The sequence below is a fragment of the Etheostoma spectabile genome, chromosome 5 (genome assembly GCF_008692095.1).
Source record: "Etheostoma spectabile isolate EspeVRDwgs_2016 chromosome 5, UIUC_Espe_1.0, whole genome shotgun sequence".
Taxonomy (NCBI): domain Eukaryota; kingdom Metazoa; phylum Chordata; class Actinopteri; order Perciformes; family Percidae; genus Etheostoma; species Etheostoma spectabile.
In genome coordinates, this window is record NC_045737.1 from 16,463,843 (window position 1) to 16,478,243 (window position 14,401).

The 14,401-nt window shown below is 39.6% G+C and overlaps 1 protein-coding gene across 50 annotated transcripts in view; it reads left to right on the forward strand.

The window, feature by feature from the left end:
* Positions 1-14,401, forward strand: part of camk2b1 (calcium/calmodulin-dependent protein kinase (CaM kinase) II beta 1) — a 76,280-nt gene that overhangs the window by 13,922 nt on the left and 47,957 nt on the right. For 37 of the 50 annotated variants that reach the window (XR_004331873.1, XM_032514946.1, XM_032514956.1 and 34 more), the window contains exons 3-5: positions 4,251-4,310; positions 4,915-4,969; positions 5,448-5,513. Coding sequence is in view for 48 of the 50 variants with exons in the window: in XM_032514946.1 (XP_032370837.1) it covers positions 4,251-4,310; positions 4,915-4,969; positions 5,448-5,513 (181 nt within the window). In the remaining 2 variants the exon portion in view is untranslated. Of the gene's footprint in view, positions 1-4,250; positions 4,311-4,913; positions 4,970-5,447; positions 5,514-13,982; positions 14,056-14,401 lie in introns of those variants that run through there. The other 13 variants (XM_032514947.1, XM_032514994.1, XM_032514992.1 and 10 more) reach the window with 2 other exon arrangements.

A 14,401-nucleotide genomic window follows, 5' to 3' on the forward strand; every position in this document is an offset into this window, starting at 1 on the left:
TCCTCGCTACATTACAAATATTGGCATCAGGATCATTTCAAACAGTCATAGCATCAACAGTGGGAATTTTGCAGTCTGCGCTAAGCCGTATCACAGCACAAGTACTTAACACTTTGCTGCAGCGCACTAGTCAATACATACATTTCCCCTGCGGCATTGTATAATATTTAAATTTACTGTAACTTCATAAACCAGCAGATCAACTTTGTTATCGGTAAATCTTTGTTTTTGCTGTTTTGACTGACTTGGTGGTTGATCCATGATACAAAGAGAGAAGGAGGCCCATTTAAATGCGTGTAATTTACTGTGTAGTTGGCGGAGAAAGGTGCTGATCACCCGATAAACTAGAGGTTTGGTAAAATACGGTGTAAGCTGATATATCACAGCGTGCGCTTTTTGCGGGCTGGCCATGGCGCTGATAGCGATCTGTTCGCAAATGTACGTACATCTGGCCCTCAGTGCTTATGTATCTATCTCCTTCTGCTTGTCCTCTTATCTTCACTTTCTCTCTCCTTCCACTTAGGTCCATTCCTCAGTGTCCTTCATTTCCCTGCCCTCTCCTCTCATTTGTTATTTGCCCTGCTTCATCAGAAGCATTAGATTGGTATCTGATTAACTTTTCTCTCTAATCTCTTTAAAAAAAATTGGGCTAATGAAAGCTTGTTGACTGCTATATCCAGATGCAGTATAAAACTATAACATTTTCCTAATTTAAAGATTACCACCAGACACATTGTAAGCCTTAGTGTGTTCACTGTAGATGCCTCCACCACTGCTGGTTTAGAAACACAACAAAACAAGAAAAGCCAGCCAGCCAACTCTTTGCAGTCATCTATTCATTCAACCACTAACCCCTGTTTATATTCTCACTATGTACAAAATCCAAAACAAAGACTGACCAGATATTTAGCCGAGTATCTTTATTCAGAACTACACTATGATACCCTGGACCATTTTGACTATTCATCCATGGTACCACTGACTAAATCCCCAAACTTTCCCTCACCACAAGGTTATCTCCCACAGTACAGACTGTGTATTGTCATTCCCTGTGTTGGCTGTAGGTTTCTCTCCCATTGATCCAGCCAACCTCATTAAGCCGGAATAAAGGACCTGACTACTGACATTCTTTGTTACATAAGAGGTTGGTATGTCTCATCTTAAGTCAATCTCCAGCTGTAAATCAAGACAAGTTCTCAAAGACCCATATGGTTGTCCAGTCTCAAAGAATCTTGAAGGGAGGTTTGAAAGCACAATTAATTGTATATGTAACACTTTTTACAGTTAATCATTTATTAATAATTACAGCACATAGCTGTGTCAGCATTATTGAAAGACTATGATTTACTTTACTCGCACGGCAGCCGGATTCTCGCAATATCACATAATATATCACAACGTTGAAAATCCATCTTCTCAGGCTCCAACCTGATGTGTTTGTGTCTGAACTACCATCTTACCACACCAATCAGTGTCCAGTGAGGAGCTGCTGGCAGCTACAGGCATTGTTTAGTGTGTGTGTGTGTGTGTGTGTGTGTGTGTGTGTGTGTGTGTGTGTGTGTGTTTGTTTGTGTGGTGTGTGGTGTTTGTGTGTGTGTGTGTGTGTGTGTGTGTGTGTGTGTGTGTGTGTGTGTTGCACAGATGGTTCATCCAATCACCTGCCAGGTATTTTCTTAAAGTGCTTGCCCTTTCCAAATGTTTTTCCAATTTTTAGATGGTTCTGTGTAACAAACCATCTGGCACGTCAGGTTATGATTTTAAACATCAAAATGTTGATAAGAAAGTACAGTGGTCAAGTGATATTTAATATAAACAAAAAATAGTACTTTTTACCATTACACGCTTTTACATTACTAGCTATATCATTTTCCCTGCAGTCTTACAGATGCGTAGAAAACAAAGGCCCAGTCTGGCCATCTGGTAGACTAAGCTAAGATGAATCATCACGCTTACTCGGATCCAATTTTGTACTTTCAGAGTAATGTCAGCAGATGCCACTGACAGAATGAAATGTGATGCTTGTGCTTATGACATGTTTTCCACCATTTGACATTGTAGTGTGTAATGGTTAACATATCTGGGAGTGTTCAACACAAGCATGTGTGACAGTTGGTAATTTTGAAAATACAGGATTAAGCCAGTCAGGGTGAGTTTGGCTGGAGAGAAAGCAAATGCTTAGCGTTAATTGAGGAAACTGTAAACATGTGATCCTTCGTGGACAATAGCCGTATTTGGGGTGCCAATTCATGACACCTCTTCTCCAATGATTAACAAATATATGAACATAGTTACTGATAAAATTCCAAGAGACACGTCTGTTTAAAAAAAAAAAATTGTATCCCATTAACAGTGTCTGAAATTCATTTTGTAACACAGAAACAAAGGATAAAATAAACATACAGTTTGTCCATAGTCTTTTTCAAAACCCAAATCAATAGAGTGAAGGAGAAAAAACTAAACAAGTAGCGCCAGGCGGTGGTGAATGGTGAAACAACAGTAGCAATCAGCAATGTTTTATTCTTTAAACAGAAAGACAGTAACCAGGCTTCATGCATATTAATCACCCTTGCATTTTGTTCTCCTTCCTCCCCTCTCTTCTGTCCCTCCTTCAACACTCTTCCACTTCTTTCTCCGCCTCGCTCCTCTCATCTTCTAAGACTATAATCACCGGGCTTACACTTCACTGTCACTCCTCAATGCCAGCGTGAATATGTGCACTTGTGTTTTGCTTGTCTATTTGTGTGCCTGCATGTACTCCATGTGTACAGTATGTGTATTTTTATGTTTTTAAGCCCATGCAATTTGTACATGGGTGTGGGTGAACACATGCATTTCCATGTTTATACACTTTGTTGTGCTCTGCACGCCTGCACATACAGGGTGGTCCACCCCCTTCTAGAGGTGTGTGTGTGTGTGTGTGGGGGGGGGGATCGATAAAGCATAGTATCGTGATATTATCGGTGGCAATACAGTATCGATTAACGGATGCCAAGTATCAAACTTTTATTATATAAATTCCACATGACAATTTAACTTGCAGAATTGCATAATATCGCAATATGTTTAAAATCAAAATACTATTGTATTTTGAAATAAGTATCATGAGAATACAGTATCTTGGGGCCTCTGGTTATTCCCACCCCTACCCCCTTCTGGGTCTCGTAAAATACGTTAGTAGACCTGTATTCTGACTCACAGGGAATATTATTATTATTATTAGTAGTAGTAGTAGGAGTAGGAGTAGTAGTAGTATGTTACATTTATAATCATTGGTTGGTTTTGGAAACAAAAATATGGTTATATATTTTTATGTTTTTGTGGATCTGACCTCTGGTAGCACTGTGGAGTAGGTTTCTTAATGAATGTGTCAAACTAATGTTCGGTTTGTCACAAAGACGCACATGCACGCACCTTGCAAATAAAGAAGACTAGCTAGCAAGGATGTCAACAATGTTGGTTTCAAAATGTGAAAAACAAATTAGCTTTGCAAATGTTTTGTTTTAGTTTTTTTAAGCATAACTCTTCTTTGTTTAAACTCCACATGGCACCTTTAAGGGAAATCCAATGACCACTTTGGACTTTGAGGTAGAGAAGTCCAAATTTCTGTGATCAATCATTTGAGCTGGATGTATTGAGTGTATTTTACAATATTTTACCATTCCCACTAAAGTCAGTGTCTAATGTTATTAGTTGTTGTGCTTTGTTTGTATATTGAAATGGCACAATGATGGCAGCTTATGACTATAGAAAGAAGAAGCACTCAAACTGACAAACATTTGAACTATGCCTTGTATTGTACACACATTTGTTGATTTGTGCCCATATGTAAATGTCCAACCCTCATTTCAATAGATGGATTGAATGGACTGTCCTGATTTCATTATTGTTAATCTCTCTGTCCATCTGGGAACATACTTCACTACTGCAATTATCTTGTCAAAGCCTGGAGAATCAGCACATCTCATTATTGCATTTCACCTTTATAAGAGTTACGCCCATTGAGGGAATCTACATACTGTAGTTTGTCAATTTCATATGTAGGACAAAACTGAATGTGTTTAATCAAACTTTGAAATAACATATCTTACTACAATGTTTTGAAATTTTCACATTTAACCTGATTGTCCCAAGTGGGCTGCTGCAATAGCCGTTCATAATGAGATTGTGTATTTGCAGTCACATTTTTAAGAATAACTCCTCATTATCACTCTCTCTCTTTCTCTCTCTTGTCTATCTCCATGTTCCTTCAGATCACCAGAAGCTGGAAAGAGAGGCTCGAATTTGTCGCCTATTGAAACATCACAACATTGGTGACCACACGTCTTTCTATTTTTTCTCCTCTCACCGCCAACATCTGTCTGATTAAATGAATCAAAATTAATCCCAGCTATTACCATTTACTTCAAAGTGAAGACCTGCATAATCTATTTATTACTTTTTATTACCAATGTATTACATTTCTACCACATTCTACCACATTTCTACTACTAATGATTTTTGTAAAGAGAGATAATTTTGTTAATATTACCCAAAATTATAAATCTACTTATTACAACAAAAGAAAACCCATCCATACAGTACTGTGATACACAAGTGTAACCATATATCCTTCTGTTTCCGTTGATTTAGTTGGTCATTTAACCATACTGTAAATATGTATGATGCAAGACTCAATTATTTTGACCCCCTGTGTTTTCTACCCCACACACAATCGCTCCCTTTCTTTTTATTTTTTATTTCCCAGTTAAAATGCAGAAATGTTACTGTGTTATTCAGAAATGTTCTAGCCAAAGCAGGGTGCATTTATAAAAAACAACAGTGTATAGGTTCCAACGATCCTCACACAAGCAATTAATGATTAATACACAGAAAAACACACATGTATCTGTCAATCTGTTTATCTTTCTCCTCCAGTTCGTCTTCATGACAGTATATCAGAGGAGGGCTTCCACTACCTCCTGTTTGACTTGTAAGTTCTCTTCTCCTCTCCGCTTGTTCCAAGCTCATCTTCTGCCCCTTTTTCTCTTCTTCCTCCTCCACGCTGATTCCCCACACTTGCTTACATATACAATTACATAACTCTCACTCCTATATCCCCTCCACAACCACCCACGCCCTCCACATCCATCTCTTGGCAATTGCCTCTAGTTTCCATGGTTACAGTGTTGGAAGGGGGGAGGATTGGGGGAAGGGGGGTACTGCAGGAATCCTTGCTTTATAGCCTTCATAGTACCCCACCTCTCTTACCAATCCAAACATCCCAATATTTGTGTGTGTGTGTGTGTGTGTGTGTGTGTGTGTGTGTGTGTGTGTGTGTGTGTGTGTGTGTGTGTGTGTGTGTGTGTGTGTGTGTGTGTGTGTGTGTGTGTGTGTGTGTGTGTGTGTGTGTGTGTGTGTGTGTGTGTGTGTGTGTGTGTGTGTGTGTGTGTGTGTGTGTGTGTGTGTAGGGTGACCGGAGGTGAACTATTTGAGGACATCGTAGCCAGAGAGTATTACAGCGAGGCCGACGCCAGGTAGGAATGGAGCCTTCACTCATATGTGTCTCCTTGTCCTAAAATGGTCTCTGTCTTCTGTTGTCTTCTCTTGTCTTTTCTTTTTTAGTTTTACGTATTTTTCCTTTTCTCTTGTGACTCTGCTTTACTCTCTTTTCTGCTCTTCGCTCCTCTTCTTCTCGTCTCCTTTTCCTGTTTTCTGCTCCTCACATCCCTTCTCTACGGGTTTGCTTTTCTTTCTCTTGACTTCTGTTTGTTATTACTCTCCTCTTTTGTTTCTATTGCCTTTTCTCGTCTCTCCTGCTAGCTGTTTCCCTTCCTCTCTTTCTGTTCACTTCATTTCTAACTTCTCTCCTATTTTCATTGCCATATCACTACTATTTTTTTCTTTGCTCTTTCCTTCTTTTCCCCCTTAGTTTTCACTACTCCTCCGTCTCGTTTGCATTTCCCTTCAATAAATGCCACAGTATTTCACCTGTTACCCTGACAAAGGACTGACCTTTATGTAGGTTTGACCAATATGGGAGTGCGAGTCTGCGACTTGGTGCCTAGTTAAATTTCAAAGTCCAGCACGGCATTTTGTGATCCTCATCTTACATCTGAAATCTTGTAGTTAAACTTGAGTTTTTTGTTTGTAATTAATGGACAAGTGATTTCTGCAAAGTGCAAAACATGCCACAGCAAGAAGCACTTAGCACAAAAGAAAGTTTTTCGTTCTTCTACTACGGCCCGGCCCGGGCCAGATGGCGGTACCGGACCGCCATCTGGTGGATCAATTCCTACTTCTAGTCCTACTCCCGTGCCTTAATCTTTGATGAAACTATTCGCTTTGAGGAAACAATTTGCTCCAACTATTTTTCCCAAATATATGTAGTGAAAGAAGGAATGTTGTTCATTTTAATAAGACATTTAAGATAAGCAAAGCTGGACCGTACAGGTTTCCCATTCATTCCTATGGGGAGATATCGCGGGTTTTCAACATAAATTTAGTATATTTACACTTATAATTTCATCACAGCATTTATATCACAGATACCTTAGGGTCTTACAATTCTACCACTGTTGTCCGATTTCAGTTGAACGCATTTTTATGAATTTGAGAGGTCTTGTTAGGAGGCTACATAATCTGCGCCCGTCTACTTCCGTCAACTCCGCGCTGGGAAATTCAGCCAATCACGGACCAGAATTTAGTAGAAAACGCCAATGAAACATTGCAAGGTTTTATAGGGCGGGACATACAAATAAGACATTCAGCCAATCACAGACCGGAATGTTTGTAGGACACGCCAATGAAACATTGCAGGGTTCTTGTAAGGCAGGACATGGAAATAAGACAAGCCAATGGGCGGGACATGAAATTATGAATCCTACTATGGCAAGGCCAAGACCCGCTCTTTAATCACTACTATTGGCCAGGTGTCCATGCTTACGCAAGGTAACATAACCCCATTTGTTCAGGTCCTAACCCCTGACCAATCCACTATCCTAACCTTAAGCACTTGAAGAGAAATACCTAACCCCAACCAATCGAGCTGCTTTGTAGGGCGGGATTTGGCGTGGCCATAGTAGGATTTGTAATTTGGTGGGCGGCGCACACAAATAAGACACAGATAGGACACAGTAGTAGAAGGCGAATCTGGAAGTCCCCCACTTTTAATATTTGTGCGTCTGTGAAGTCTCACCTTCTCTCTTTCTTTTCTTTTCTTAATTTTCATTCAGCCCTCTTCTTAACTTTTTTATTCACCCTCCACCGCCACCACTCATGCTGTTTTGTATCTCACTCCCACCACTTGTGCTGACTCATCAACAGACACAGTTCACTTTAACCAATGGTGGAAAAGGAAATTGAGTAGAAGGAGGGTGGGGAGACAATAGACTGAGAGAAGAGTGAGAGAGATACTTAAAAGTGACAATTGTGGTGTGGTTGTTAGTCCATTCAGCAAAATTAAAAGTAAAATGCATGCCAGTATGGCACCGTAAATGGTTGTCTTTAGCTCTTGTCTCGACTCTAAACTGTTTGACTTGTAGCATTAGAACAGTGGACTCTGCAATTTTGAGTAAAATGTTAATTAGATCAATCTTTCCCAAAGTTAAAACATATAATTAGTTGTGATCTTCATTAGTAGCTTATAAATGTAGACGTCATGGCAATTGTTTTTTTTTAATTTTGGGTCCCGGGGAGACACTACATTTCTCTTTTGGGTCTCGAGCTGAAAAAGTTTAGGAACCCCTGATCTAGATAACTGTCTTTGTAACCACTTCATATTACATTTATTCAAAATGCTTTAAGTATTAAGTAATGCTTCAAATATCTACTGTGTTACATTCAATGATAAAAGGATTTTTTTTTTCAGTTTCCTGAATTGAATTATCCATCTATTTTCTGTACCCCTTTATCTTATTCATGCCATTGCTGGGTCGGGTTCTATCCCACTGTAACCCCAGCTTAAATTTCTATGAAATATATTTAGTATATTATATTTTAATTGTGTACAACAAGTAGTCTAAAGTAATTTCAATTGCGCCAAGAGTGGCAAGCTTTGGCTCACAGCTCAGGTTATAGTCAATGCAGTAAGCTCCATCGCCAGTTAAATGTAATTAAAGTGCCCATATTATGAAAAAATCCTTTTTCTGTGATTTGGGATGTTATTTTGTGTCTCTGGTGCTTCAACACACATGCAATTTTTGGAAAAAAACTATCCATGCTGTTTTGAGTGAGATATAGGTTTCTGAATGTCCTCTGTCTTCAGTCTTTGGGTGAGCTGTTCAAAATCTTCACAGCTTTCTATGTAACTACCCAAGACGAGGTGGCTAGCCGTGGAACATGCTAGCGCAAGCATGCTAGCTCGTTCTCAATGGCAAAACACTGCTACAACACACACTAGTTCACCATAATCTCCAAAAGAACTACTTCCATGTCCCTGTTCTGCAGGTATTCCACAAGTGTGCCCTCATTTAGAAGAAGAAGTCTCCCAGCTAATTCTGCCTTGTACTGACCAGAGTTGGAGAAAGTTATCAAGTTGATGTGATCTTACCTAGCTGCTGCGCATGTGTGACTCCCAACAAAGATAGTATAGAAGTGAGATGTCTCACTCTGTGGTTAAAACAAGTGAGATGTCTCACCCTGTTGCTAAAACAAAGACCTAAACACACAGGGTGAAAACAGGATCTGCAGCAATGTTTGGTTCAACAAAAGTATGGTGTTTTTTGAAAATGAAACCATGTAAATCTATTCTGGCCTCAACATACAATTATGAACCTGGAAATGAGCATAATGTGGGCGCTTTAAGCCTGGTATGGCCTATTTCTTATAGTCAGTTTTCACACTCTGTGTTGATTAGCTCTTAGAACAAATCAGATAATCATTGTGGTTTCATTATTGCTCTGCAGTGGTTCTAGAATTATTTTTTGATATTTTTAACAAAATATTCAGCCAAATGTTGGCAGCTGCCATGCCTCGCAACAGCAACAACTAGATGAAGACTTGTACAGCTTCATCATATTGGACTTTGTGGTGACGTTTGAGGTGCTGGTAAAGATTTGTGGTGTTACCTTGCGGTGCTGCAATGAGGGCAATGCATGCCTCGCATATCACATCAGACTGACCCTCGTCGTATTGCTTGAATCCAAAATACTTCCACACCACCAAATGCAAGTTTTTTTTCTAAACAAGTTTGGTTTGAGACTGATTGGTTGGCTGATTCTCGTCACTAGGACTTGGGTTTTAATCTATATCCATTTTGTTAATTTCCTGTTGCACTAGTTAGACGATACTGCAGCCTCGAAGGCTTTCCAAACTACTAGGCTCGCTCAACAAGTGAAACACATGACTAAAAGGCGATTTGTCATTGGCTTAGAGTGAACTTTGTAAAATTCTAGAAGGGAGAGCATTGCAGTGCTTGGGATCGCTTTAAAAACTATTTTATACAGTCTATGTTTAAAACTCACTAAAGAAAGTAGTAGTGTTTGTGATGCAGTTGGCTTGTAAAATTAAAAAAAAAAATTTAATTGCGAACAGGGGTGAATCGAGCTCGCGATTTTATATTTTATCGTGCAGGCCTACACTTGTATGATTGCAAAATCTCTTCCCAAACCAAGTGTTAGCTTAATGCATCTCATTTAATGACATAACAACTATAAGATCCCCTTTTTAAATGTGTTAAATGATGATATCGGAGGCAGCTGAGGGATGTACTGTATATATGTATAAAATAGGGGTGGAAATCTCTTGGCCTTGGCACCTCACAATTTGATTCAGAGGCCAATGATTCGATTCTAAACTGATTATTGATGCATCTCGATGCAAAAATTGTTGTATGTACATTTCCTCAGGTGATTTTTTTTAAACTATACATATACATTTGAGTTTGCTACCCGGTTTGCTAATCATTTCCTTGACAAAGCAGCTAGACGAAGCTTAGATTTTGACAAATGTCGGTCACACACAAGTTTTAAGGAAATGTTTTGTGTACTGGGGGTTTTATTTAGTCATTCCATGCCGTGGTCAGATATAATGTGATTTTTTTCGTCCTTTTGGCCATTTTGTTTGTTTTATTCTGCACTCTTGACAACAACTGTACGTTGTTGATCGTTATCCCATCCTCTTTCAGTCACTCTGTTTTCTGATTTATACTTGTCTGGAGACAGTAACTCCACACATTAACAATAATTAACTTATCTGCATTGAGCATCGAATCGTTCTAGACAGAATCGCGTTGCATCTGAGAATTGATTATTTTTCCCACCCCTAGTATAATATAGAAATAACTATCATATTTAGTCCCAAATTCTTTGTTCTAATGGATGACTCAAACGGTTGAATGAACTGTTGAAGAAATGACAAGCTGACATCCTGTATCATACAGTAGCAGCAGTAGAATCAAACACATTTTATACAACCTCTAAAAGATGTAACTGTTTTATTTTTTCCCCTTTTACACTGAGAAACTCTCAGCTGTGTCTGGGTTAATCACTTTCATGCTTTTATTTGCTAACTACAGTATCTGGGATTTTTGCCTGTTCATCTAGTGTGCACTTTGTTTTGTCAAAACTGCATATTTAGTCGTCCCCCAACAACTGACAGCAAATTTATCCTCATGACTGATGCCAAAGATCTTCTGTTTGGCTTTGGTCCAGCAATTTTTGCAAGCTAACAAAGGCGTGTATGTTTGCTGTAATATTAACTGTTTTTTTGACAGTTTGGTAAATGTAGAACACTTTTATTTTTTCAGTTTTGAGAACAGAGTTACATTATGTGTGTATAGGCTGCCATGTACCTACAGTACTAATAAATGCCCATCTAAACCCCCTTGTGATCGCTGGCCTTCCCACCCACCTTGTAACCCTTGCAGTACTCATCCCTGGCTCATGTGCCAAACACACAGACACACACACTCCCTTTTCCTTACCTTCACCTCTTTGGATGTCAGTCATTCAGGCCAGTATCCCCTCCCACCCTCACTCCCTTGGAGACCAGCAATAATTGGGACTTTAATTAGCTATGATAATTAGTCTAACACTCACTCACAGACCCCAAACTGTGCTGCATCACATCTTGTCGCCCCCTGTCAGAATCTATTAGAGTGTCTCTTTAGTAGTGTGTGATTGGATTTAGGCCATTAGATTTGAGCCGGTGTGAACATTTTCAAACTTTTCTGATATTAAGCCAAACACCAGACTGGACCTTTATACAGAATTCTTCCGATAGGGCGTCACACTTGACGCAGGCACTCTCAAGTGGACATAATGACTCTTAGAGAGCCCATGAATGAAATAACACTAGAAGAAGAAGCAGAGAGTGAAGCAAGTTGCACTTTTTGGTTAGCTTTAAATACAAAATGTTGCCATGTTGGCACAGTTTTCTTTGAGACTAACACCATTATATCTCTGACACTAATTTCTAGTAAACAAACCGCTAGTTTTGTGCACTGACAAAATCGCAGATAGCCCATGTGTTCATCCAATCAGATAAAGCTCATCACAGAACGGACGGGCAAAACGCTCTTTTGTTTCCATGGTGAATTACAGTATATAATCCAATTATCTTGTTGTTTGTACAGTACATACTTATATTTTCATTCTCACATTAATTTCACAGTACTGAACACATTTTTTCCAATTACACACAAGCATGGACAGGCTTTATTTCAGCACACGTTGTGTATTTTAGTGTTGGAAGAAAACTCAGGCATATGAGAGGGAGAGAAGGTGCCCTGTCTTGACACATAGACCGGCTCTGTATTTGATTTTCTCCCAGTATTACTTTCCTGCAGAGAACAGTTGGACATTGTGGTTCAAAGTGCTGAGAAAATCAAATTTTTTTGGCATGTGTGACGAGTGCTGTACTTTTTTCCCTCTTTGCCCCGCCAGCAGTTCATAAACCAACGACTCCTTTGGAATGACATAATGGTTTTGGTCAGCGAGATAGATGCACACAAAAATAGACAAACTCAGGAGTGGGACAGAGATGATGTCCTATTTCTAAATGCCATACACAATGGGTCACTGTCGGGTCAAGCCGTGTGTCCATGAGTGCATACAGTAAAGTTTCCCATCACTTTCACTTTACATCAAAGATCAAAATTCAGCTCAAACAGCAGGACAAGGAATAACTGAATGTAGGGCTTGGCATAGTGAAGAAATTAAACGGATACATGTTTCATTTTCTGGGAATCTAGACTCCGTCAGCGGCATGAGCCTTCTGGAAGATAATACAATTAAATCACTTATGATGAATACTCATAACTGTGTGACCCATGCACAATGAAAAAGATGTACACCCATCTATGCCTCCCTGCACTGTTAACACTTAGGCATCACTATTGGGTTTAATTACTACTTCTTAGATAGCCTTTCCTTTTATCGTTTATCCATCCATCTATCTATCATGATAATGATAGATAGATGAATTTATAGATAGATGAATATTGATGAATATAGATGAAACTTGAAAAATGTTGATAGAATTTAGGGAAACAATGCCTCTCATTAATACATGTTACACCAAATGTCCCTGCAGTTAAAATCAAGAAGGTCTGCATCATTTGTCTGCGATAATGTATTGACTAAAGCTTTACTGTCATTTGTTGCCCAACAGCAGCCAATATGCATTAGGACTTGTGACTTATGTGAAGCTGATTCTTTACAGGTGTTTTCTTAAGTCCTTTAGCTCTTACTTTAAAGCTATGTTACAGACTCTTTGGCATGTTTCGCGTCTTTGTCCGGGTCAGTAATCAAGTTCTAGATCCTCTAATTACGACCTAGCCTTTAGTATTCCAAAAATAGAAGAGTAAATGACAATAGTTTGACAGATGAAGAACTTGGATCTAGGATGAAAGAGTAAAAAGCCAGCGTAAAAAGCCTTTTTTCACTGCCCTCTCTGGTTAAAAGTATGTTGCACCCATAAGTTGATGCTGGTTATGGTCAGAAATGTGCGCTGTAATCACCACACTCAGCGTAATTTCACAGCACACTAACTTACTATGAATTACCCTACACCATGCAGCAAGGTGAAAAGATAAACAAGTGGAGGTCAGCAGAAACAAGATGAAGTTGTTTTAAATGTTTGTACTAAGGATTGCCTTGAGGAGTGTTAGATCATAAGCTGTGCGTGTACGTGTTTTTTTAGTGTTTTTTTTTTAGGATTGTATCTATAGAAGTGTGTGTGTGTGTTAATAAGCAAGCATGCACATATTATCTCTCTCATTCTCTCTCTCAGTCCACCCACTAACTAGACACTGTGTGGGTTGGGATCCTGCAGGCTGCCTGTCTCTTTGCGCCTGCTATTAGTCACATTTTGTGCACATTACACTCATTGCACCAAGCCTACATACACACACATTTAAATGTACACACTCTCACAATAGATGGAGGTACAATAGGTGCATATATCTCTCACACAGTGATGTGTTTTCCTTTTAGTGATGGAAAAACAACCTGGCATCAGCCCACCAGTTTTCTATGATTCAGTTTCATCCCATACATAAGCGTCCTATCTTCTCTTTAACAATCTGTCACCTTTTTTCTTTTGGTTTACTCCTCTCCTCGCCTATGTCTGTGTTGATGTGATTTTTGTCTGGCAGGTTGTTGATCTTGTCTCTCATCATGTTTAAAAAAGCAAAACGAAACGTTTTTGTCTCCTCCACCCACATTCACCCACCTATCCCTCTCCTTCCAACATCTTTATCGGCATCAATCACCCTTGCCTCCGTCTCCTCTTCCTTCTCATTTCTTTTGACATCGATGTCACTTGGCCTCCTCTAATCTAACCTGCCATTTTCTCATCTTTAATTTTTTTTCATTCATCATGCATTGGCGCTGCTCGTCACTCTGTTCACCTGGCAACTTCTTTCTTTGTCCTTCACCCCTCTCCCTTGCCTTCCTCCACCTTCATCCCTCTCTGTACATCCCCTTGGTCCATCCATCTTTATCCCTCCTTTCACCTCACTCCACCCCCACGGCCCCTCCTCTCTCTGTGTTTTGTCTTCACAGTCACTGTATCCATCAGATTCTAGACAGTGTCCATCACATTCACCAACATGACATAGTGCACAGAGACCTGAAGGTTAGTATATTTAGAGGAGCATCTGCATCCCTGCTTCCTTTCCTTCCTCCGTCCCTTTCCTCCTTCCTTCCTTGCTCCTCCGTCTCGTCGTGTCGTGTGTTTGTGTCTTTAGTTGTTTGTCTGATGTCCGCCTGTCCGACTTGTCTCTTGGTATGCTCGTATGTTTCCTTTTTGGTTTTTGTTTTTATTGTATGGTATTTAATTTTTTAATTGGAGGACCCTGGCCTGCCTCACCCACTGTCCGTGCCATCTGCCCTCCTACCCGTTGTCTTTACAATCATTTTACAAACAACTATGTTATAAAACTCTGCTGCGTTGACTGACACACACACACACACACACACAC